Source organism: Falco rusticolus, chromosome 4 (assembly GCF_015220075.1).
Source record: "Falco rusticolus isolate bFalRus1 chromosome 4, bFalRus1.pri, whole genome shotgun sequence".
In the NCBI taxonomy this organism is placed as follows: domain Eukaryota; kingdom Metazoa; phylum Chordata; class Aves; order Falconiformes; family Falconidae; genus Falco; species Falco rusticolus.
In genome coordinates this window covers 68,610,524-68,634,948 of record NC_051190.1, presented here as the reverse complement: position 1 = coordinate 68,634,948, position 24,425 = coordinate 68,610,524, and the positions used below count along the sequence as shown (strand labels likewise).

The following is a 24,425-nucleotide window of genomic DNA, read 5'->3' as shown; positions in this document are numbered from 1 at the left end:
GCCGCGGGCCCTACCCAGGAGGCTGCCGGAGGAGAGGGCCCAGGCGCAGAGCTGGGTGGCCCCGCGGCGCGGCGGGCAGCGGCCCGGCCCCGGCTGCGAGGCGTTCGGGCCCAGCGCGGCCGGGCAGAGCCCGCCCGAGGCGCAGAGCGGCGCGGTGCGCCCGGCCCCGGCCCCACAGACCCAGGCCAGCCAGGCGGCCAGCCAGGGGGGCCACCACATGTCCGCCGGGCCGCGCCTTCACCGAGCCACGTAAGGAACCGGCCTGAAGCCTCTCTCGCCTCAGACAAGGCCCTCCTCGCTTGTCTCCCCGCAGGGGTGTCAGGGGAGAGCTGGCGCCTTCTCCGAGAGGGAAGGGCGGAGCGGCTGTCGCTGAAACCGCGCTCCTCGCGCCAACCGGGCCAGCGCCGGGGGGCCGCCGCCACAGCCCCGCCGGGCGGGCTGGCAGAGCCGGAGCCCCGCTGAAGGGCGGCGGCGGCCGCCCGAGCCCTGCCCCGTAGCCGGGTGCCCTGCCCGGTGCCGCGGCGCTCGGCGCCCCCAGGGAGCGGCGTGAGGCGAGGCGGGGGCCGCCCGCGCGGATGCCCTCCGCACCCCTGCCAGCGGCTGGCAGCGGCGCCTGGCTTCCGCGTCCGGGTCGCGGCGGTGCCGGAAGGCGTTACCGGCGCGGCGGGGCTGGGGGACACCATGGCCTTGCGCTGGTGGTGGCCGTGCGGCGCCTCCTCCCGCCGGGCGCTGCCGCTCGGCTCCCTGCCGCGCCTCCGCCCGCCGGGGCCCGGCTCCCGCACCCCGCCGCCTCCGGCCCCCAGCGCGGCGGTGAGTGCGGCGCGGCGGCGGGCGCCTGGAGGTCACCGGCAATGAATGGGGCGGCGGGGGGGCCCGGCGGGGCGTAGGGGTCGGGTGGTCGCGGCGGCGTTTCCCGCCCGGGAAGCGCGGCGGGCCGGAGGGCTGCGGCGGGCCGGGGGCTGCGGCCTGGGGGGAGTGAGCGCGGCGTCCGTTGCTGTGGTGGGGAAGAGCCTCTCGGAGGCTGCTCTAGGCGGGAGCAGGGAAAGCGATCGGCGTTAGAGCGAGATTGTCGCCGTGCCTGTGTCAGGCGTAAGAGGAGGCCGCGCTGCTGTGACCCGCAGTGAGGTGTCCGGCCAGCGCTGTGGCCAGCATCGCGCTTGACCCCGTCTCGCTGCGGTGTGAAGGTGAGGGCCTGTCTGTGCCCTCACCGAAGGAGAGCTAGGAGGAGATCAGCTACTTTTTAACAACAGAAAACGGTGAGAGGTGTGAGAGAGCGCACTTATGAAGGTCTCAGCCATGGGGCTGGCCATTGAAATCAGGAGTGAGTTGCCAATCTGTGGTAAGTTAGGGTCTCTCTCATTTGCTTGTCTCCTTGTCTGGCCTTTTTTTCATCCTGTACACAAGGAGGATGGAAGGGCATCCTGGAGCTGTTAAGGTGTTCTTGTTTCTTTCCCTGTGGCAGAGGAGAGACTTCAAGCTGCATACAAGGAGATGCTGAGGCAAGAGGAGCAAGCTGGGGGAACGCTTCTCCCGTCCTAGGTCTCCTTGAGTGTTCCTGTGCAGGCATTTGGAAAGGCGGTTTGCTAATGCGCAGATGGCAGTCATTTAGGGCTGGGTCAGCCCCTGAGTCAGCCTGCACTCCAGACCAGGGCTGGGTAGTTCCTGGCAGCACTGCCAGGGGCAGAGAAGAAGGTGCATTCCTTTCTCAGCCTCTCTGTGCTGGAATTGTGTACCTGGGACTGTGCTTTCCGGCAGGCTCATGACCTCAGCCTGCAGGGAGAGAGCATGGGAGATTGCTGGCCTTGGAGGTTAGGTTCTTGACATCTGGCAGGGAAGACATACAGGTGTAAATTATCATAAGCAGCAAGCTGAATTAAAATTGCTTCAGGGTAAAATGAGGACATGATGTTCTTCTGTTAGTGTAATAGTTTATAGAAACAGCTCCTGTCCTTTTCTCTGTGCCGGGACTGGTACAATCCAGATTTATCTGCAAGACAGGGAACGTTTGAAAATTGCACCTTCCACAAGTTCGAAAGCAAGGTTTCATTAGAGCAGTTCTGGGAAGTTAACTGATAACGCCTTCTGGGCTGGTCCTGGGAGGGAGAAAGTCCAACCTTCCTGAACAGAAGAGTCACTTCAAGTCAGAAGCCAATTCTTGTCTTGTGTAACATGGAAGGAAATTACGCGACTCCTTTTGATGCTGGGTTGGTAAAATGGGGAAGTAGAGCAGTGCCGATGAACAGACACTTGTGTTTTGTAATCAAATGTTTTCTGCTGGTTTAAAGTTCTGTTAAATTAACTGTTTTTCTTTGTGCAGATGTGTCACTTTACCCAAAGAAGTTCAACTTTGTCATTTCCAAAAATATGTAATGTATTTTGGCGGTAAGTTGGAGGTTCGTACTGTTGTGTAATGGGTAAAGGCAGTTAATTGGGTGAACAGGGTAGTGACACCTGTGAGCTGTAAACTTTGAAAATAAGGTTTTATTTGCTCTAGTACTCTAGTATGTAGCTGGATAATTCTGTGTAATTCTGCTGTGGTGCTGAGTCTGAATCTAAGTCCTCCCTGGAGAGCAACGGGCAAAGCAAGAATGCCCCTAGAAATGCCCTATATGGTTCACTTTGGAAAAGGAAACATAATAAGAGATGTAAACTTCAACTCCAGGGAACATAAAAAAATCAGGCCTAAGCCTGATGCATCTTAATCCATCCAGGAGGAGTTTTCACCCTTTAATGATGAACTTTCACAGCATCATCATGCTACCTGGAAGTATGGTTTTAATTTATAATGTAGCTGGATGTGCAAAGGAGAATTTTCAAATCCATGTCAGGAATGTTTTTCCAGGAGTATACAGGAGAGGGAAGAAAGTAACAGAATAATTGTGGTAATGGAAGGGGAGGGCCTCATCTCCAAATGTATGCTGTACTATCAATACTGTATTCAAAATTAATACATTGAGACCTCAGAAGACTTCTGTAATTTGCTAAGGGGTGTATGTGTGTTATTTTTTGCCAAATGCTGCTCTTTGCCAGCTTCTGAAAGTCTTTGATCATCAATATGTAGCTGTGCTGTCCTTGCACCTTATTAGCTGACTGGAAAGAGTATTTTGATGCCTTCTGCTTACCTTTTAGCCTTTTGGTTAAATTTTGTCTGAGGGCAGAGGAGGGGGAGGGAGAAATGCTTTGCAATGTTTCTGTTTGGGGAATCAGGGAAAGTTTGCTTTTAACAAAATTGCTCTCTTGAAAAGCACTGTCCCCAGGTTTCATCATACAAGTACATCCCACTTGTGCAGCTGCAGTAAGACAGTTAGTGATGAAAAATACCAAGACCCTTTTCAACTCGGTAGAAAAGACTTGAAGAATCTCTATGAAGATATTAAAAAGGTGAGGGATTTTGGTGACTACTCTGGGATGTTGTGGTGATTCTGATTTTAATAGCAACTATTGCTTTGTAAGATAGTTATTGAAAAAATATTCCTATGAACAGCTGTCTGAAACATAAATTGAAGGCAGAGAGCATTTCTACGTTTCTTATAGAACTAGAATGCAGTTTTTTTCTCTTGATTTGCACTGCTAGAATACATCGTTTATGTTTCAGATTACTCATAGCAATTTTAAGAACAACTTCAGCTTACACTGGTGGAATGAATGCAGGCAGTAACTTCATGTGTGAATACTGTTTCGCTTACACGAAACAGATTGGCTTTGTGACTTCTATGCTGATATGTTATTTTCCTTTTTATAGGAATTACTTGTATCTACAGCAGAACTTAAGGAAATGTGCGATTATTACTTTGATGGGAAAGGAAAGGCCTTTCGACCAATGATTGTGGTGCTAATGGCAAGGGCTTGCAATATTCACCATAATAATTCCAGGTGAGTGGGTCACTGTTAGATGTATGGGCATATATCACACTTGAAATCTATAATTCTTGTGTTCTGGAAAAATATGCCTAGTAACTTTATGAAAATAAATTGCTCCTTAGTAAAACCTAAATTTAAGTTCTGTTGTGAAGCTGTATTTTTGTAGTTAGAAGCGCAAAAGGAGCTACCAGGTTTATTACATGCTTCCATGTGTAAAATTGTGAACTATACTGCAGTTGTAACTGGTGATGGATAAATAATATTGCCAATTTCTGATACTTGTGAGACTTGTAGTCGATTTGAGCTTCTTGGATAAAGGCTTTTTTGGAACCTTTAGTACTCCTTGAAACTGTATGGACTTAATTAAAAGTATTTTTCATTTGTAAACAATCCTGTAACTATTACACTCTTGTCACAGGTAAGAACTTTGCTGCAAGAAGAGACTTTCATAGGTGGTTTTTTTGTAATTATGCAGAAAAGCAGGTAGTATGATTATATTCAAAGCTTTGAGACCTTCAAAACAGCCAGATTCCTCCCCCCCCCTCCCCCGTCCCCCCAGGAGCAAGTGTCTACACTTTAAGATTCTAAGCTTGGAGCTGGTGTAAGCCTCATGTTCTTCAAGTTACTTGTCTTTTGAAAACAGTTTTAACAGAACAGAACATCATGCTCACCCTGTACTTTATAATTCCTTGCTCTGGCTCATTGCAGACGCTTCTTTCCACACATTCCTATCAGTTGCTATGTTTGCATTTTGAGGAAATATGTTGGCTGGAGTGTTCTCTGTCTTCCAGCTATGCTTCCAGTCTTCCCTCACACAGAATTTCAAATATGAAATCTTTGGACCCTTGCCAGAAGTGTTTCTAGACTAAATTATTAGTCTTAAGGGATTTTCTCAACTCTCCCATCATTTTTTCCTTAGCAGTAGGTTAATGCCTTGTTGGACTTGATTTCTGCCTCAGAGTGTAGCATATATTTTGCTGCTTAATATGGCACCTCTCCTGGTATGCCCCCTCCTATGTGTATAATTTCGAAGGAGAAAGCAAAACCTAGTTGGCAGTGTCCTGTCCTGTGTGTGCCAATTCCTCTTGTTTTAGGAAAACATTGTCCAGGATTAATGAACTCTAGCCCGGTTCTGTTCTCCATTCGGTACTGCCCCTTGTCATTGTGTTAGAGGTAACAAAAGGAACAGTGTCAGTTGTGAAACTCCTCAGGGCAGGGATGTCCTTTGTCACAGCACTGTTTGACTTAATATTTTAGTGAGTGATCTTGACATGAAAAACAGGAGTGTGATGATGGCACTTCTTGATGACAGAATTGTTCTACTGTACTATCGTACTGTATTCTACAGTACTATCGTACTGGCTATCCATGGTGGGATGAAAGGAAGCACAATAAAATAGAAATTTCTGCTTGAGCTTGGAGGCTTGTGAGTGTCCTGTCCAGACGTAACCCCAATGTGATTTGCAGCCACCTTCTCTATGAAAAACCTTAAAGGAATCCTAGCATGCATGAACCATAGTATATCCACTTCAGCTACAGGAGTGCTGATACCCTTGTATATCACTCTTTGTAAAATCATGGCATGTCTGATCCACGTGCAGAAGAAGATAAGTCCAGATAGCATCAGGGATCGAGGGCAAAAGTAATTGGGGAAAATGAAGGACTTGTGGTCTACAAATTTATCAGGAACATGGGTGAAAGAGTTATTTAAGACAAAGGATGATGCTAAGAGGGTGGAAACTTAGGAGGAGACTTTAAACAACTGGGGCAGTGAGCGTCCTTCTAGTCAGAATAACGGGAAAAGTAGTTTTGTCTCATTCTAATGTGTAGCCTGAGAAGCTTATAAATGAAATTGTGTACTGTACATGCCATACCGAGCAGGCTGGAATTGATGTCATATAGTGTAGGAGGTGAGCAGTGAATCAAAGACAAGAAGTATCTGTAGAAAGAACTGATTTTGCCTTTATATGCTCAAATCATATTTGCTGTCTTTTGACATATGTATATGCTCATGGAGATATTCTTGTCCATGCATTATGCTGTCTTGAAACCATCAGGACCAGTTTTAAGACATGCCCTATAAATATATTTTTATATATATATATATATACACACACATATACATATATACATATACATATATATATATATAAATAAAAAATAGATCTATAATACCCCCCTCCAAGCAATTTCACAACACCAGTGAGAAGGCATGATCTCAGAGTTCAGGTCCTGCATATGCCTGAGGCAAGTGTTTGCTTTGCAGTAGCCAACCGTTAGCATAAGTGCTCTGATTTATGGATGCCCGTGTCATTTGGCAGCTTTTGTACATCTGTTGCAGCTTTTGTCAGCACCTCCAAACTATGTTTGATGTTTAAAAGCCGCCTCATTAATCTGAATGTTCCTTGTACAGGGACAGACTGAGTCACTATCTTTGTCATGTTGTTTTTAGAATGAAAATCTGAGTAGGGAGAACAGAAATGTTTCAGCAAAGGAAGAGAATGAAATCTCAGGGTACTTAGCTTCCTCTTTTTTGCCTCATGCCACTTTTCTTTAAGCCTACAGTTGTAATTAAAATTCACATATGTTGTACAAGTCTTCAGTGTACTGCTTTTTGGTTCATGCATGATGACCAGTGTCTTTTGAGGGTTGGGTAGGCCATGCCAAAAGAATACATTTCCATATTGTGGATACCCATATACTGTGAGTTGATGGATTTTTTATGGGCATTTTCTTCTCTTTTGCTTTTAAGCTTGAAGCAGGCTGCGTTACACCTGGTTTGTATAGACCTATACTTCTCTTAAAGCGGGATTGTTTCGAGGTGACAAATTGTTCTTCCAATTTTTTACTCTTTATGAGGAAATTTGTATATGTAGAGAAGGAAACACTGCATATTTGTAACTCCGCTACTCTGCTATAGACCTGAGGGAGAAAAATACTTGCTTTCCGTGCTGCTTCTCCCGGCATTTTTGTTTAAGATGTTTTTCCTCTTTCAACTTACCATTTCCCTTAAAGCTTTTTGTCATTGTTTTCCTCAGTTAATATTTATTCTTCTCCCAGACTTGTTTTATTTGTTGAAGCTTTGGTTCCCACACATGTAATCAAAGATACTGGCCACAACATCTGTAGCCTTGTGGGATGAGCCAATATCCTGTGCTGTTCATCCCTAGCATTTTTTTATTTATTCTGCTGCTGGGGTGTGTGTTACTGAGACGTGAGTTTCTGCTTCATCTTGCTGCATTCTCAACTGTCATATAACTTGCTGGACCCAGCATGATTTTGCCTGTTCTTTCATTTGATGGTTTCATTTTTTTTTCCTTTTGTGCAGTCCTAGTAGAAAAGATAATACTCTTCCTTGCTTGGCTGTTAAAATAACAGGACATATATAACCTATCAATAACAACTTTGTAAGCTTAGAGGTCCTGATCTTATGAGGCTGTCCACAGAGACTTTTTTTATCTTCACAGAGCTCCACCAGAACAGCTAAGACTTCTCAAGTGAATGGAGGGGAGCACCCAGGTAGCTCTGCTTACAGGTTAGGTGGCATGATTATTTATGTTTAGATTTGAGGAAGGCTAGGTATTTAGAATATGCTCAGCAGGTTAACTGTCCTTTTAGAGTGAAGTCACTTTATTGTAGTCATAACAAGGAAAGTGACAGTTGTATAAAGAATCTGAACCATAATGGTCTGAAGCATTCAAATAATTTTATGTTGGATTATTTTTTTTTATGTTGGGTTTTTTTTCCCTTGAACATCCAAGAGTCTGAAGTCCAAACCTGAGTCTTTAGGTCCCTTTGGCAATGGCTTTTTGCTTAATGATAGCCACTTAGCTTTGTGTGAGAGCAAGAATTGTTGCCAAGAGTTTAAGCGGAGGTCATGTAAACCCTCAATTTCACACATTCACTGGCATTTCTTCACATACCTTTGTGCAGAATTTCACAGAATTATCACTTAGCCTGACTGGATGCTTCTGTTTAGGGTGTATTCTCCAGAGGTGTCTGCAGATAGGAATTTTTATTTCTATTTCTGCAACCAAAATGAGAGAGAAACAAATAAGAGAAGGCAAAAGAAGTACAGAGACATCTCATTAGAGAAAATAGCGAGCACAAAAGATTTGGGGAAAAAGGGGAAATAAATCCTTTAGAACAGTGTGAGGAATACTTAAATGTAATGACCTGGCTAAACTCCATAGAATGTTTCCTAAAGATATGGGGACCTGCCAGCAGCCTTGGTTCTCTTTTCTTTCACTTCTCCACGGTTGTCAGATGCCTGTACTGTATGCTGGTTTTCAGCTGTTCCATAATTTGCTCCTGTGTTAACACATCTGTTCTCTATGCTTCCCCCAGTTTGCAGTGCCATTCCGTGTCACAGACTGTGTTTCTGAAATGGTCCCTTTTTTCAGCCACAGGGTCTTAACAGCAAAAACATACTTTGAGGAGTGTGGTTGTAACACAGAAATTTTGCAAGTTCTTTTGCACGTTTCCTGTCTTTAAACTGGTAATACTTACTTACGGGCAAACATATTGCAAAGCTCTTTATTGAAGAGAGTAAATACTGTTTTGTGTTGTTTTGAGTTTCCCCCTGTTGCTGCCCCCCACCCTCTCTTATTTTTTGTAGAGGATATTTGGAGGTAGAGTTGTGCTTGGTTGTTTTTTTTTTAAAACTCTTAAGACCAGCCTTGGTCTTGTTCAGTGTACATGAAACAAGTTTTCCAATGGAAAAGAGCTCAGGGTACTGTAGGTCTGTAAAAGCTTATCACAGAATCAAGCAGGGAGTCCTGCTGAAAAATAGAACATAATCAAGGGCTTAAAAAAATCATATAATGCACGTATAAGAAGGTAAACTTAAAATTGTAAAAAAATCTTGTGTAAATTCATATCATCTTGGGGTGCCTTTACCTTGAGAATGACCTAAAAATGGCATCTTTCCACTTACTGGACTTGGGAGGACCCAGTTATCTATGGGCTTGAGTTACTGCTACTTTTTGCTTTTGTTTTGCAGGCGAAGCAGAATGAAAAATGGCAAGGAATGAGAAGGATCCTGTTTCTTGTGTGTTTTCCTTAAAATAGGCATGCTCTGATTCAGAATTACTCTCACATGATGTTTGTAGGAAACTGTTGCAAATTTTTTTGGCACTGATGGGAAGAGCCTTGCTTGAGACCTTGCAGAAAGAGTAGTTTTTAAAAAAACCCTTCAGCTTAAATTATCACATTTGATACAACGTTCTGGGAACCGGACACATGAACCATGAGCATTCCTACGCCATTTTTAGTCATTGTCAGAGATGAAACGCACTATAATGCAGAACTTTTCAAAACCTGCTTTTGAAATGTCTATGCTTGTGCTGTCTTCATACTGCTGAAAGATGTTGGTGTGTCGGTGAGTGTTGCCATTTACCGCTACTTCCCAGCAGGAAGGCCAGTCTGCTGACATAATTAATGAAAAAGGGAGTCCCCAAAAGGAGACCAGTGCCTGAAAGAGGCTGGAGACCTTTACAGTTTTTTGAAGGTAAGTTTTCCTACCTAGTAACAATAGTTTATTTTAGAAAACTACTTACACTGAACTAGCATTTGACTAAATTACTAGTCCACAGTAAAACTTACCTTCAAACAACCGTGAAGGTTTCCAGCTCTTATTTTCTGTTGTGTAAAAGCCGCGTTTTCACAGCCTATGAGCCACACATTCTGCTATTGTTCAGGATGTTAGAACTCCCACTGACAGCAAAGCAGAGTTCTGCATAGAGGTAGGTGTCAGAACACAATGTTATGTCAGCAGACTGCAAGATGTTCTTTCATTTTGTGATTAATCACTAGATTTTAATAGATATAGGCAATGCAAGATGATTTTAAATTCCCTTCGGCTGAGCTGAAATTATTATCTTTTGTTTTTCTCAGTTCTTTTTCTGTTCTGCTGAAAAATATTGTGATTTTTTTCTGTTATCTGTGTACCAGAAGTAAGGTATCTATATATGAGAAGTAATTTTTTCTTTTGTTGGGTTTTGTTGGTTATTGGTGTAGGTGTTTTGTTTTGTTGGGTTTTGGGGTTTTTTTAACATCCCTGTGGGCTTATTACAGCTCTGAGGCAAGGCTGACTGGGATAGCCATTTCTGGGATCCTGCATGCAATCCATGGTGAAAACAGGTAGAAAAGATAGTCTGGAACAAGGCAGTAGCAGTTGGATACTAGGGTAGATGGTCCATTGTGTGAGCTAGGTTGGCTCTTTTATGTTCATTTTGCCAGCCTTGTGCCCTAGATAATTGCTTCTATGTTCTTCCATTACCTTCTTTTCACGTAGTTTGAAAAATAAAGTAGTTGTGAACTACTGAGAATTGAATCATCAGTGTTAGATCTTCCCAAAGGCTGACTTTTCAGTAAGTGTTAGGTAGGTAGGGTTTACAGTTCTTAAGTGACTGCGGTGTAATTCCAGTTAATTCCTCGGGCTTTTGAAGAAACTCTGAGGTCTTAAGGTAATCAGATAACGTGAAGGATAAGGTCCATGAGTTATGTTTTTCAAATGTAGAATACAGGTTTCTGTGCCTGCTGATCTCTCCAGCTTGCTGGTTAGTTAGTACAGGTAAGCCAGCCTTGGAGGGTTTGTGATACTGCATCTTGCAGGTAGAGCAACACAGAGATGAGGAAAACTTAACACTCATCTACAAAGCTACCTGCTGTTCTTTTCTCTGCTGTTTTCCAGATTCCATCTCCTTGGAACCAAGCATCCTTGATGCTGTGCTATTTGTTGCAGTCTGGATTTAGAGGGATTAGAGTCACTAACTCAGGAATCTTGCAGTACTGTTAATGCAGCAAGGCAGAAACAGGCCTAATAAGGATAGAAACGTCCCATTGCACTTACTCTACTAACGTGATCTTACTTTCTCTTGTCTTCCGAATTCCAGGATTGAAACAATGGGGTTCAGACCATGGAAAAGCTGCAACAGCTGTTTTCAGAGAAACGTTTTTTGTTTAGTGTTTGTAGAGATTTCTTCTAGTGTATTGCAGCATATATAATTGACTTAATTATTTGACCGCTTTTGTTTTCTATTTTAGGGAGGTGCAAGCAAGCCAGCGCTCTGTGGCCATAATTGCTGAGATGATCCACACAGCTAGCCTAGTTCACGATGATGTTATTGATGATGCAAATTCTCGTAGAGGAAAAATGACAGTCAATCAAATCTGGGGAGAGAGGAAGGTGAGTTTACTATTATGTGTAAGAGTTGCCTTTGAGTTTCAGCAGAGCACAAATACCTAGGGTTTTTGTCACATTACTTTCCCTAGGCACAGTCTTGGGATATGCCAGAAAAAGTATGAAGAAGTGTGCACAGGCTGTGGATGAGACAAATTTGTGTTCCTTTTCTGTACTGTTGGAAGCATTAGATAATGTATGATTGTAGTGGGATTCTTAGTGATTTTTATGTTCCCTATGCAATTCTTTGCAGTGCTGTTGGAATACTTTGAACTTGCACCTCATCCAGAACCCTGTATGTTACTCTGATTCAGTAGTGAACCCGAAAAGCCTTTCAGTCAGCATGAATTTTTTTTTATTTTTTTGAGAAAGGTGTTTCTTCATAGAGCTTTAAAAGGGAGGCCTTCATCAGGAAATGCAAGGAAAGAAGTACACCGCTGACGCAGCAGAACTTACCATGGCAATTCAGAGCTAACATGGCGTAACAGTCACCTTCAAAAAAACTTCACAGGCAAACACATATTCAGATATTATACACAGGGAGGACAGCTTATATGGAAAAGTATAAACCGCTATAAGACAGGGATTAAAAATTGTTCAAATTTTAATATTTCATTATCTTCTGTTTTCTCTCTGTTACAATGAGATATGTGTGCTTTTTGTAGAAAAAAACCTGTGATGTGAGTAGACGTGCCAGATAAAGGAAATAGTATTGTCTCTACTAACACTTACGGGAAAAATACTTAAAAGATCAATTCTTTTTTATTCTTAGGCTGTTCTAGCTGGTGACTTCATCCTCTCAGCTGCTTCCGTAGCTTTAGCACGAATTGGAAACACTACTATCATCTCTGTTCTAACTCAGGTGATTGAAGATCTGGTGCGTGGTAAGGTCTTTTTCTATTTTTACCTTCAGATTTGCTTGCCTAAGCAGTAAACCCACCAATAAAAACTACCATCTGTGCAACTTTTTAGGTGAATTCCTCCAGTTGGGTTCCAAGGAAAATGAGAATGAGAGATTTGCTCACTACCTCGAGAAGACTTTTAAGAAGACCGCGAGTCTTATAGCAAACAGTTGTAAAGCAGTATGTACGTCTGTCTCTTCTAAAGTTAACATACCATACTGTAAGCTTCACAGCTAAACTCCTAGTTATTGCTGTTTTCTCTGGAGACCCTCCAAAGCAAACACTTTAAGTGGTATTCTGCCAGAATGTGAATGGGTTTGAGATTGTACATTTTATCACAGTTCAGCTGTGTAGCCTTCAATATTGGTTTTCACTTTTTCTTGTCTGTTTTATATTCATACACAGATTTATTGTTGCCCTCACTTGAATGAAAATAAGGTTCACAGTGGCAGCCTTTAATTTATGAAATTCTGCAACTTTGAGACTGTTTTTAATCTTAGTTGATAATTCTTGAGCCTGTAATTCGATTTTAAGTTTTCTTTGACATATGGTGCCTCTCAGTGGTGTTGAGTGGGTCCTTAAATGGTAACAGTGAGAGGAAACAACTAACTGTGTATACTTCACGTTACATTGTAAAAGAACAGAAGCATGTACTTCTTGATTTGTCTGGGGGTTTTAATTATCAATTGTTATATCCAACCCTATCTGTTCAGTTCTGTTACTTTATTACCAAAAAAATCTGATTCAAGATGGTGCTCTTATTCACATGTTTAGCTTTAGTACAGAAAATTGAGAAGGTGGGCAATAATCACACCCCAAAAGAGTTATAGTGGTTTTGTTTTGTTTTGTTAATTAAAGGTGGTATAGCTGGTGTTTGCTATAGCAAGAGGGAGTTCTAAGAGAATTAGACTAAAAAATCTGTGTTAGTGTTAGTCATCCTTTCTTCTCAGAGAACTGGTACATTTGTGCATACAGCAGTTGAAATTGCTTAAATCAAAAGGATCATATAGGAGGAGAGACATAGATTTTGTGGGGAGGGAAAATATTTTTTATTCTAGTGGGAGGAAAGAAATTAGGTCTTCTGGATCGATCGTATTAATGTCAATATGACCCTGGCAAGAATTTCCCTTTGCAATTTTTCATTTATATTAGTGGGCAGTTGGACTAGTAAGGAGCATCACATTATTCTGCTACCCCAATAAAAACATACATATTTTTATATTCACTTTGACAGTCTTCCTAAAAGAACCTTCACAGACAGAAGAAGAAATCACCTTCCCACTGGGTGGATTCTCCTTACAAATGTGCTATTTTGATTTTTTTCCTTTTCATAATTCACAAGAGTTCAGGATTTAAGACCTTCCCTCCAGATCGTTCCTGTGATGCTGGTGAAGGGTGTGTTCAGCTGCTTTTCTTCTAGTGGTTGTTCTGAGTTGTTCCATTACTGAATCGTTGGAATTTTACATGCAGTAAAATTTATGTTATAAAAGAAAAATGAAAGGGAGGCCTGTCTATGGCCAAACCATACTTCCTGCACATAGTAGGAATGACTGGTATATATGTGTCTCCCTCAGTTTCTTTTTGCATGGATTAGGAGAACTATTGATAGCAGTGAAAAGGGGACTTTGTTGTTTGGAATTTGTTTGGTTTTTTGTAGAGGGGGTGTTGGGGTTGTTTTTGTTTAATAGTTTTGAGTACTAAGGAAAAGGATGGAATCAGAAGGGAGTTCTGTTTTCTGTAGTGAAAGGTATAAGCAGGATCGTCAGTTCTGGCTTGAAAGGAAATTCAGTTGGGGAATCAAAGAGTATTCACATTTTGTTTTCAGGGAGAAAGCTAAGGAAAGAGTTAACTGGTTTTCAGAACATCAGTTACAACCAGGCTAGTGTGTCATTATAAGCCCTTCAGTTCCTGTTAATGAAGGGAAAGAACCAGTGATTTGTTTCTGGGCATAAATAAAAGTATTTACTGGAAAGAAGATGCTAAACAAGTTCAGGTGGTATCGTAGATCTATCATGTCATGCCTTAGAGATGGAAGAGTAGAGTATTCCTGGAAAAATGTCTAAACAAGATAATAGATATTCACTGGTCTAGTCCTGTGTTAGATACCTTCTGCATCGCCAAAGCATTACTGCATTTAAATCAAAAGTCCTTTGAGGTAGAGGAGTACTTTTTTTTATGAACAGAACAGTCTGTTCAAGATGTTAGAGCCATCCCAGTCTCCAGTTTATTTCTACAATAGTTCCACATGGGGGAATGTTGCCAAAGTGGCAGTCCAAATGATATGTTCCAAAAGGAAATGGTGGCAAATGGCCTAGAGGGTCACTGGAGCCTTAGTTACTGAAAGGCATTTTTCAGAGAAACGCGAGAGGTGACTTTGGTTCAAGAATTCAGAAACAATAAAGCTGAAGTGGAATTTCTATTAGTCATCAGGCAAGCTGGAGATGGCAAAATACGCTGAGCAGGTTCTCCTTCTGTCTTTTTTTTATCCTGCTGTAATGTGAATACCTGACCCTCATAAAGCTGTTTATATTTTGCACAGCATACTTTCAGAAGAGGGATTAAATCATGCCCCTTTTGAGATAAGTGTAAAGTTGCACTAGAGATTCTTGATTTCTCAATTAGGAGAAAGCATGCAGCCTCCCCGTGTAAGGCAAAGCTGTGTATGGAAGGTCTGCCTTAGGGACAGAAGAAAAGGTCAGAATAGTCTGCAGCTCTGAATCCACCTGCGAGCTCCTGCTTTAACTAGCAGTTTGGTGTGTGCTCAGGGCTCTATCAGAAACACCTACCAGGGTGTGGAACCTGCGCCTAGGAAGATCAGACCTCTGACCCCCCACCGGCACAACCGATCCCCCCAGCCCAGCTAGGAAGGCAGAATACAATCAAGTCTAATGACAGATGTAGGGTAATAGTGTCAGGAGCATCAGATGTTATGGATAGCCAGTAAATTTCCTTATTTATTATTTAAAATACAGTAACTCCTTTGGGGGTGTTTCTTCTTCGTGTTTGCTATGGAGATGATTAGTGTAAATATAACACAGATATTCAGACAGATAGTCTTAACTTCTGTAAAAGTACAATTCTTCATAAACAAGTACTTGGTTAACATGTTAAAATATTAATTTTTTGAGAAAAGGTCAAATACATGAAAATGCAGACTCAAGATGAGATAATTGTCTGCTGGGGGCGGGGGGGAGCTTCTGCTCTTCCAGGTAGGCCTTCCAACTCCCTTGCCAAGAGCAGTTACCAAAAAGGATTTGAAGAACTTGGAGGAGAAGTCAGCAGTGTGCCCTGCAGCAGCAAGCACGTTCCGGCCTGCATCCCTCCCAGTGTAGCTGGCACGTCAAGGGAAGCGACTGTTCTCTGTTGGGCGTATGTGAGACCTGAAGGCCGGGCTCCCTCGTACCAGACAGACATTCACGTGGTGGAGTGGGTTCAGTGAAGGGCCACTGTGATGGCTGGCGCTGGAGCAGATGCTATGCCAAGAGCTGGTTTTAGCCTGGAGTAGAGAAGACTAAGGGGGAGTCCTCTTGCCCTCTCCAGCTATGTAATGGGAGAGTGTAGAGTGTAGGGGGAGATGTGCAGTGAAAGGACAGGTTGTACTATGGAAAACTTCTATTAGCTATTAGGAAAAATTTCTCCATGAGGTTGGTCAAATGCTGGAACAGGTTGCCCAGACAGGGTGTGGGATCTTCATCCTTGGAGATGCTCAAAACTCAGCTGGACACAGCCCTCAGCAGCCTGATCTAACTGTGAAGTAAGCTCTGCTTTGAGCAGATGACTGGACCAAATAAATTCAGAGTTCCCTTCCAACCTAAACTATACTGTTATTCCACTGGAAAGAGGAACAGTGCTCCTGTCTGGAAAAACTGGTAGATGAGCCACAAATGAGAAGGCAAGATCCTGATTGCTTCAGGAGATGGGCACGAAGGAGAAAGTCTGGACAAGGGGAAGAGTTTTAGATTTAGATTTTCCTTTCCATCGTGTCCACAAATCTAGGAGTGTGAGAGCAAACGTCTCTTGCACTGTTGATACCAGCATATCCCTGCCCAGCAGCAGATTTTCCTCTCTGACCTGCAAGAGGCACTGCTATAGATGTGCAAGTGTTTTCAACTCCAGCTGCCACAGTCTCACATAATAACAGAGCAGGATGTATCTACCCAGAGCTGGTAACAGAATAATTTATGGATATGAAATTCAGTAAAGAGGCAAGATTGGTTTATAGTCTCTCATGTAACATAAAGCAAGAGAAACCATTTTCTATTTTTAAAAGTGTGTTTGAAATAACGCCAAGCAGACTGACTGGCTTTACTGAATTCAAAGAACCTTTCTAAAGAATTTGTACTACTTGGTATGAGGAAGGATTTTTCATTTTTCATTAGAATTTAGTAGAGGACAAGTCTGAATTCCTACAAGATTAAATTTGTAGTCAACCAGTCATATCAGGGGAGCTGTATGATGTTTTCAAAGGGTGAACTTTATCATTTAAGCATATATCATGATATATAAACATATGTCATTCTATTGACATTGTTATCCTGATTTGTATTTGTAAATGCATGCCATTATCCCATTATGGCTGCAGTTAAACTTCATCACGAAGAGTGACAGGCTGGCTGGGACAAGGCTGCCTGCCTGCATCCCAGTGAGAGCCCTGATGAGGGCAGTAATTCACAAGAGCAACTTGAGAAATTGGCTCCTGAAGGAACTCCCTGGTAGCGAGACCCGGTCATGTTGCAGGTTTATGATGTGGTCATGGTCAGAGAGCTGGTCACTTGAGGTGTGATAGGCAGATTAATCTGGATTTATTAATTTTTTTTTGTCTTCAGAAATATTCATAACCTGAATAGGAGCTATGAAAGTCTTCTCTTACAGAGATGCAAGAATAAATGTTGCACTGATGAATTTTGCTTGTGTTACATTCTGTAACTCAACGCTTCTGGTTTTTTTTAAATGTACCTGTACTGCTGTGATTCTTCATGTGGGTAATAGCTGTGTCCCCAGAAAACTGTATACCTACAGGAATAGCTTTGCTCTGAGCTTTAAGATCAAATGAGAAAGCTCTTCTCTTTACATGGCACTTCCTTTCCCCATTTACCAATGTCTGCCCATTCTGACCCATTGCCATAACCAGGATTTTGTCACTGTTCTACTGAATTCCATATTTTAATTCTTCACATGCAATGTGGTGGGAGGTAAAGATTTCATTGAAACAGGGTAGATGCAGTCCTCCTGCCTTGTTGGTATTATTTGATTTATACTACAGAAGCAATCAAAAGTTTGCTAGGCATGGTACAGCAGTAGGTGTTAGCTCTTTGGGGCAGATACTGCTATTTAAGAGAAGCATCAAAAGGAGGATAAAAGGGCAAAATGATCGAGTTTGATAGACCCTAGCAACATCTATTTAAATATCATATTTGCAGCTCACTGTTTTAATAGCCTTCAGGATTTTGTATGATTAGATTTAAGTAGCATTATCTTCCTGCTGTCCTGTCCTCCTCTTTTAAACAAAATTGGGAAATGTGAGATGCTGTTAATGCCTCAGGCATCGAGATTCCTCTGGGATTTAACTATTAGATGCAGGCTACGCCTGGGACGTGTTCTGATGCCGAGTTACGAAATGCACTGATGCATGAAATAGTCTCTAATCTTGTGCGAGTTGCATTGCATTTATTAGGACATAATGTTGTTTCTTACTTCCATCTTCATGTTCATCCTCAAAGCTACTACTGGACTCACTTTTACTTTGGGCTTGGTTTTCGGTTTTGGTTTTGGGGGTTTTTCTTGTAATGATGCTACCTTACATAGTTTTAAAGAGAAATTAGTGTGGAGAGATAGATATATACACCTATTTTTATGTCGTGTGGCTTTCCTAGCATGCATTTTTAGTCTTGCATTAAGTAAAATGTATCTTCACTTCTCACTCCTCCAGTTGGTCACAGCAGATTTAGAATGTCTGAACCAGGACGGATTTTTGCCCCCTGTTCATAATTGCTTTATTGAAGCCTGAAATAAATCTGAGTATTTAAATATAACCAGCCTCATTTTGCAAAATGTATAATTAATACGTAAATGGAAAAGCGTAAGTGCTCTTATTTGGAGCAAGATATTAACTCTCAATTCTTAGTTTGCATCCTGTATTTTAGCTTTGTGGAGTTCATTCGGCAAAACTTCTGTCTCTCAAGTAGTTGATTCCTTTAGCTGTACTCAATTAAAATGTCTTGTTTATTTCAGTTTAGTGACACTTGGGTCTAGTTCGGTGTACTTTCTTCATTCACTGTCTTTCCTTTGCCACTAATTATCCCTCGATACCTTTGTCTGCAAGCTTATCAGCTCATCTTCCCGAGCAATTCAGTTATAGTTAACATCACCCTTAAAAATAATCTTATCTCAACTGTCCCCCCTATCCTGGGTGCAACACATCCAGTTTTGTGGATCTTTTATGAGGCATGTAATTTCCATTTATCTGTTGTCTGACCTCCAATTATCCCCTGGCTGATTTATATATGTAATAAATCTAATTCCCCTGTCACTGGACTGTATATGACTACTAGCCTGCATGTGCAGTGCATCCACATTTCTTCACTCTTCCTCCTTACATTATAATTGCTGTCTGATAAATATTTAATAAAGCTAATCTCTTCCAGACTTGAATATATTTTTAATACTGCATTGCTGTTCAGCCTTGTTTTCTAATAAGCTTGGCTGTTTGTGTGTATCCCCTAACAGAGATAAGCAAGAATGTGCTACTGAGTCAGCTTTTTTTCCGTTCCCAGACCCCAACTGTCTGTGCTTGCTGTGTCACACCTATGGTCAGAGACTAAAAGTGAATGCTAACTAAAGCTTTCTATTTACTTGGTGGTTGTTTTTTTTTCTTTTCAGGTTTCAATTCTAGGCTGCCCTGATCCCAAAGTTCATGAGATTGCGTATCAGTATGGAAAAAATGTTGGCATAGCTTTTCAGGTAGTGCCTTTGTTGAACTACTAAAGGGAATCTAAAATGTAAACTTTTCCAGAGTCTTAGAAATCAAAGTGGGCTATCTTAATCCTTTATAAATCTTCTCTTAACAAGGATTATTCTGTATTTAGTTCTTGTTTAAGAAAAGAAAGTTTTAAAATAACCTGTATGTTTATCTCTTTCCAGCTAATAGATGATGTGCTGGATTTTACATCGTGTGCTGACCGTCTGGGGAAACCAACAGCAGCAGATCTCAAGCTTGGATTGGCCACAGGCCCTGTCTTGTTCGCTTGTCGACAGGTAAGTCAACACGAATCTATCTCCCCAAAACAAAAAAAGCGTACACTGCTCTTTAACAGCACACACAGAGGTCCAGCTCAAACAAGTCTACAGTGTGAGTGATGAGCATGACCTGAGCACATGTGAAAAATCAATGCGTTCAAGGTCAGCTGGATTTATTGTGCACATGGATGTTCTTTCAGACTGAGAAATACCTTCACACACAAGTCCTCTTACCATTAGGCTCTTGTATCAAAAGCAGCACTAGTCTTTTGCTGCCCCAGTTGTTCAAGTGCTTAACCTTCCCAAAGGGGCAGGTATTCAGAGAGTTTCTGCAGGTTTTCAGCAGGTTATTCCTATGTAGCTTCTTGCTTATCTTCTTTCCTCAGCCATCTTGTTCTCCTCAGGCTTGATTATGCATGTAGGATTTTTGCCAAGTTCTGGGGTTTGCATCCATGCTGGGGCCAATAACTGAAACCTCTGCCTAGCTTTTAGGTGGGCATCTCTATTTATTAGATTTGATCTCTTCATCTGTTTGTCTTCGAGTCTTATCCAGTTACAGACATGGGAAGCTTTCCCTTCTGAAGGTAAATGTAATAGTAGTTTGGATAGGAGAAAAAGGAGTATCATAAATAAAATAAGCTTAAAATTGGTCAAGATTTTTAGGGGCTTAAAAATTATTTGGAGGAGTACAAGGAAAACAAAAGTGCCAGCAGCACCAAAGGAAACATTAAAATAGGGGGGAAGAAACTGGTTTAATGCACCTTGCTCAAGCTTCTGATTCACTTGAGGAAAGACCTGGGACTTAAAAGGCTTTCCTTCCTACCAAACTCCACAGCATGATACAAAAATGGGCACAACTCACTCCAACAGAGCTCTCTGTGATCTGTCATCGGAATTGCTCAAAGCTTGAAGTGGGAGAAATTTTAAGTAATTAAAAAAACCCTACAACTTTATGACATTTACTTCCCCCTCTGTCTTAAAGAGCCTGGGGTGGGGGAGATGGAACGTATGCAGGTGTTTGTTTCCTCATCCTCTGGGCATTTACAAGGACATGTATCTCAGAAAAGACAGGAAAGCAGAGTATCAGCCACTTAAGAATGCAGACGAATGCATGCAGAGAACAGCATCTTCCATGTTCTCAGTTCCTCCCCACAGACTCCTCTGGGAGATTCACAAACTTGTTCTTGAATCATTATTTCAGAATGTGTTCATAAGCAGCAGGATCTTGTTAGTCATCAGCAGCTGGAGTTGTCTAAGGAACAGCAAGAGACAGGTACAAAAGAAGATGCAATTGTGAAATGGTTGGTTTGTGCATGAAAGAGAAATAAGGACATGTTGCAAATACTCTTGATTGTGGTAGAGAATGGGTGACACTGTCTTGTGGGTGTTGAATATTCCGGTTTTTTTAATTAAAACTGTTCTTTTATTCATTTGTTTGGGTTGGCTGCCTCTGACTTTCAATTTCATCTGTCATTTAATTAGCTTTATAACAAATGAGTTCATAATACAGAAATGCAAGAAAAGAAAATCTGTCAGTCCTATTTTTAAATCTTACTTGTTATTTGTAGGTCACTTTTTAGCACTTTTCCTTGTTTATATCTTTGCTAGATGGGAAACATATGTTTTTGCATTGAATGATAACTTGACCATCTTGCAAAGTTTTCCGCATTAACCGGAAGGCTGCTTTGCTGAAAATTTCCTGCTGTCTTCAAGAAACTGGAAGCACAGCACTACAGACTTAAGTGATATATAAAGAAAGTATAAGTGCTAAAAAAGTCTGGAGCTTCAACAGATACTTATCTGTGCTGCTACTAAACGATGTTTCATCTATTTGTATCTGAGAATATAAAAACTCCTGAGCTAGGACTTGAAGATAGTTCAAAATGTAGTTGTTAGTTATAGGCCGTCTTCTGTCTTGAAATTACGGTTACTGCTATCCTGCGTACCCTTTAATATATCTGGTAATCCTCATGTTGTCTTCTTGACAAACATACTGTAATGTGCTCCGGATCTTCAGTGACGACTGCCTTTTCTTCTTGTCCTCTCCCCTCCCTCTGAAATACATTTTTGTGGATTAGACTATTAAGGAGAGGCCTTTATTCAAAAAATGTTCAGCTTTATGTGAGACCTACTTAATCAGTAATTAAGGTTAGTTCACTCAAAAAAAAACCCCAAAACCCAACCTTTTTTTTTTTTAAGGAAGTACACTAGTATACACCAAGTGTAGAGCTGCTCTTAAACTATTGCAGATGAAGAATGAGGGTTCTTACTATAAGCATTCCTGTCAAATGCTTATATACTGCCCGTGACATCTCCAGAACTGTTAACAGCTTTGCATTACAGGCTTAAGGATTTTTATATCCTTTAGTGCTTAAATATAAAAAGTGAAAGCATACGCATCCTGTATGATTGTACATATTAATAATATGAAAATGGATATTAACATTGCAATTAAATTGCCATTACATGGCAAGAAAGCTAGGATCTACAGAAAGCCAAGTATGAGTCACCAATAAACTTCTAAATGCATCATCCAAGGAGACTACCTGTGAGTAATAGGGAAATGTCACAACGATGAGGAATGCTACATGTTTGTTCCCTAACAAGTTTGTAGATCTACAGCTTCAGGACCAAACGTGTGCAAGGAAAGCAGATAATTGTTTACAAGTGTATGGGAATAAAATCATCTTTGACTGACTATAACCCTTTCAGACAAGACGAACAAACACCTTTTCCCTTTGAAATAAATCTGCAGAGTAGCTCCTTCAGTTGTGGCCTTGGTTTGTTTGTGAAGCACCAGGTTTTCCTATTTCTGGACTGTCTGAAGAAAGACCTGCATGTTTAGATAACTGATGCAGTGACTTTCTCAGAGAACTGACTTCAGTTATCTACCTGATTTGTAGGGAATTGTGTGCAGTTCTAAATACAAATTCTATGCAATTGAAAACAAAATACGTTTTTCTGTTATAAAAATCTGTTCTGAGCTTTCCAGAGGTAAAGCCTGTGTATATAAACTACCACAGCAATGGAAAGCGTAAGTGGATGTAACAGTCAAAGGTATCATGAAGGGGTTAACAGGTTTAATTGTGCAATATAGATACAACAAACCTGCTGAGTTCTCTGTTGTATGTGTGGGAGAAGGGGTGCTGCTTCTAGGTGTGCCAACACTAACCATCATTGTTAACATAAGATTACCTGAACCAGATTATACACCTGCAAGTAGCCACAACAGAAGTCACTGCACTGATGAAATGGCAGGCGCTAACTTTCACTACCAGCTGGCTACAGCCAACAGAGCTAGCCAGTTTTAAGTTTTAAATGCTTGGGCTTTACTATACTACAGTGCTATGCACATTGCAGGTATTAACCTATAGCTACACCTGTAGTAACAACAGTGGCAAGGGAAGAGGTCTGTACTTTGGTTCCTTTTTGACCTTAGCACGGCAGGCAGCTACATGAAAAACAATTCATAAGCAGTGCAAAACTTTCTCCCTTTGTGCTTAAGTTTCCAGAAATGAATGCTATGATAATGAGACGATTCAGTAAGCCAGGAGATGTTGAACGTGCTCGGAATTACGTGTTGCAGGTAGGACCGATACTAAATATTTCATTCTGGAAGCGCTGTCCCTGCTGAAATCAGTTTGAAATTCATTGCCTCTGAAGTAAAAGGGCAGGGCTGCATTTTCAAATACACATTAAATAGCATGCTGTGTACAATACTAAGCTAAAAACAAGACTACTGTCTTCAGCTGTCATACTGGCATGGTGTTTTAGCAGAAATACTAGGTACTGAACAGGTGCATTTTTCTTGCCCCTTTTCCCCCCCCTCCAATAGTATGAAGTCTATGTAATAGAAGTAAAAAGCTCAAGCATGAACTCAGTTCCCTTACCTGAAGAGTAGGTGTATCCAACAACTGGTTTAAGCTGCATGTAATTACCAGTCAGTCTTACGGAGTGTGCACTGCAGTTACATCAATTTTAATTGACTGTGGTCTGAAAAGACCAGATAATTGCGCAAAATTAACACCTATTTTTTCAAGACAGCATGTTTTTTCTACATATCTTTATTTAGAGCAGGAGAGAAGAGGTTAAACTATTAGTTTCTAATTCTACTTAATTAATGGTTATTAATAATACTGTTGTTTTGTAAGTATACCTAAGTTTAGCATGGATGAGTCTTAGTATTTTGACACTTCGGGGAAGAGACGTAAGGTTCAATGAACATTGAATGAATCCTCTTCCTTTCCCCTTCAGAGTGTATAATTAAGTGTTCAGGGTACTTACTGACCTTAAAACTTCCCCCTGTAACCGGAAGAGACAGCAGGCAGGAGGGAGGCTGACCAGTTACCCATTACCTTTTAACTGTCTTCTTACATAAGAGTGATGGTGTGCAGCAAACAACCTACCTCGCCCAGCGCTACTGCCATGAAGCTTCAAGAGAGATCAGTAAGCTACGGCCATCCCCTGAAAGAGAAGCCCTCATTCAACTGACGGAGATGGTACTCACGCGAGACAAGTGAGGGAACTCCTTCCACTCGTTCTGGCAGCTACTTACCAGACTGTGCCTAAACTTATTTCAAAAGATACTTGCTTCCAACACAGGCTACCAAAAATTATTTTTTTAAAAACATTTTTTTTGAAGTTCTACTTTTTTTTAAAAAAAAGCAGAAGTTTAAGGTGTTTTATTGTGGGAAGCCATACAATTCAGAGCAAATCAAACTGTGCTGTACAATTGTTTTAGTGGAGGCTATTAATTGGGGGGGGAGGGGGGAAGATGTTTACATGTTAATGCACAAAGGCTGCAATGAGAATAAATATAAATCAGCGTATGAGAACTGAAGTTGTTCCCGATTTCACTTGTCCACACTAATAAATAGCGCATGCATGTTACTCTCTGGTAAACTCTGTGGAGAGAGGTGGTTTGAATGCTTTCCTGGCTGTTAACCTCCATAATTACCTGACATTGTATATGCGGAAATTGGTTTATTATAAAAAATACTGTACGTAGACTTTATTTGGTTACATACATCAATAAGTAGTTTTCCAATTCATAATGAAATGCAGGTGTGCTATGGGTTGCTACTCGCTAGCAGTTTACAAGATGCAGAATTTGGGATTGCTACAGTTAAGAAAATGAAATGCCCAGTACTCCTAACTTACGCTAAAAATGAATGATTCAACAGCCAATCAAAGCTTCCACTCCATCACTCATTTCCAGAGTATGTTCAACACCCTCCTAGAAG

At 41.5% G+C, this 24,425-nt stretch overlaps 2 protein-coding genes across 12 annotated transcripts in view; one reads left to right on the top strand and one right to left on the bottom strand.

The window, feature by feature from the left end:
- Positions 1–580, bottom strand: part of LOC119145881 (protein adenylyltransferase SelO-like) — a 31,891-nt gene extending 31,311 nt beyond the window's left edge. For all 9 annotated transcript variants that reach the window (XR_005103554.1, XR_005103556.1, XR_005103555.1 and 6 more), the window contains exon 1: positions 15–580. Coding sequence is in view for 6 of the 9 variants with exons in the window: in XM_037382645.1 (XP_037238542.1) it covers positions 15–219 (205 nt within the window). In the remaining 3 variants the exon portion in view is untranslated. The remainder of the gene's footprint in view (positions 1–14) is intronic.
- Positions 180–24,084, top strand: PDSS1 (decaprenyl diphosphate synthase subunit 1). 3 transcript variants are annotated; one of them, XM_037382671.1, is made up of 11 exons: positions 180–249; positions 2,318–2,382; positions 3,246–3,381; positions 3,743–3,873; positions 10,909–11,050; positions 11,817–11,928; positions 12,017–12,126; positions 18,826–18,906; positions 19,087–19,200; positions 22,688–22,768; positions 23,562–24,072. In XM_037382671.1, exons 2-11 carry the CDS (start codon positions 2,318–2,320, stop codon positions 23,700–23,702), a joined length of 1,113 nt encoding a protein of 370 aa, XP_037238568.1. In that variant the 5' UTR covers positions 180–249; the 3' UTR covers positions 23,703–24,072. The 3 variants fall into 3 exon arrangements, with proteins under 3 accessions (XP_037238568.1, XP_037238566.1, XP_037238567.1); XM_037382669.1 differs by lacking the exons at positions 180–249; positions 22,688–22,768; positions 23,562–24,072 and adding exons at positions 657–810; positions 20,384–21,950; XM_037382670.1 differs by lacking the exons at positions 180–249; positions 2,318–2,382; positions 3,246–3,381 and adding an exon at positions 9,276–9,370 and having other exon boundaries at positions 3,782–3,873; positions 23,562–24,084.
- Positions 24,085–24,425: the final 341 nt, after the last annotated feature.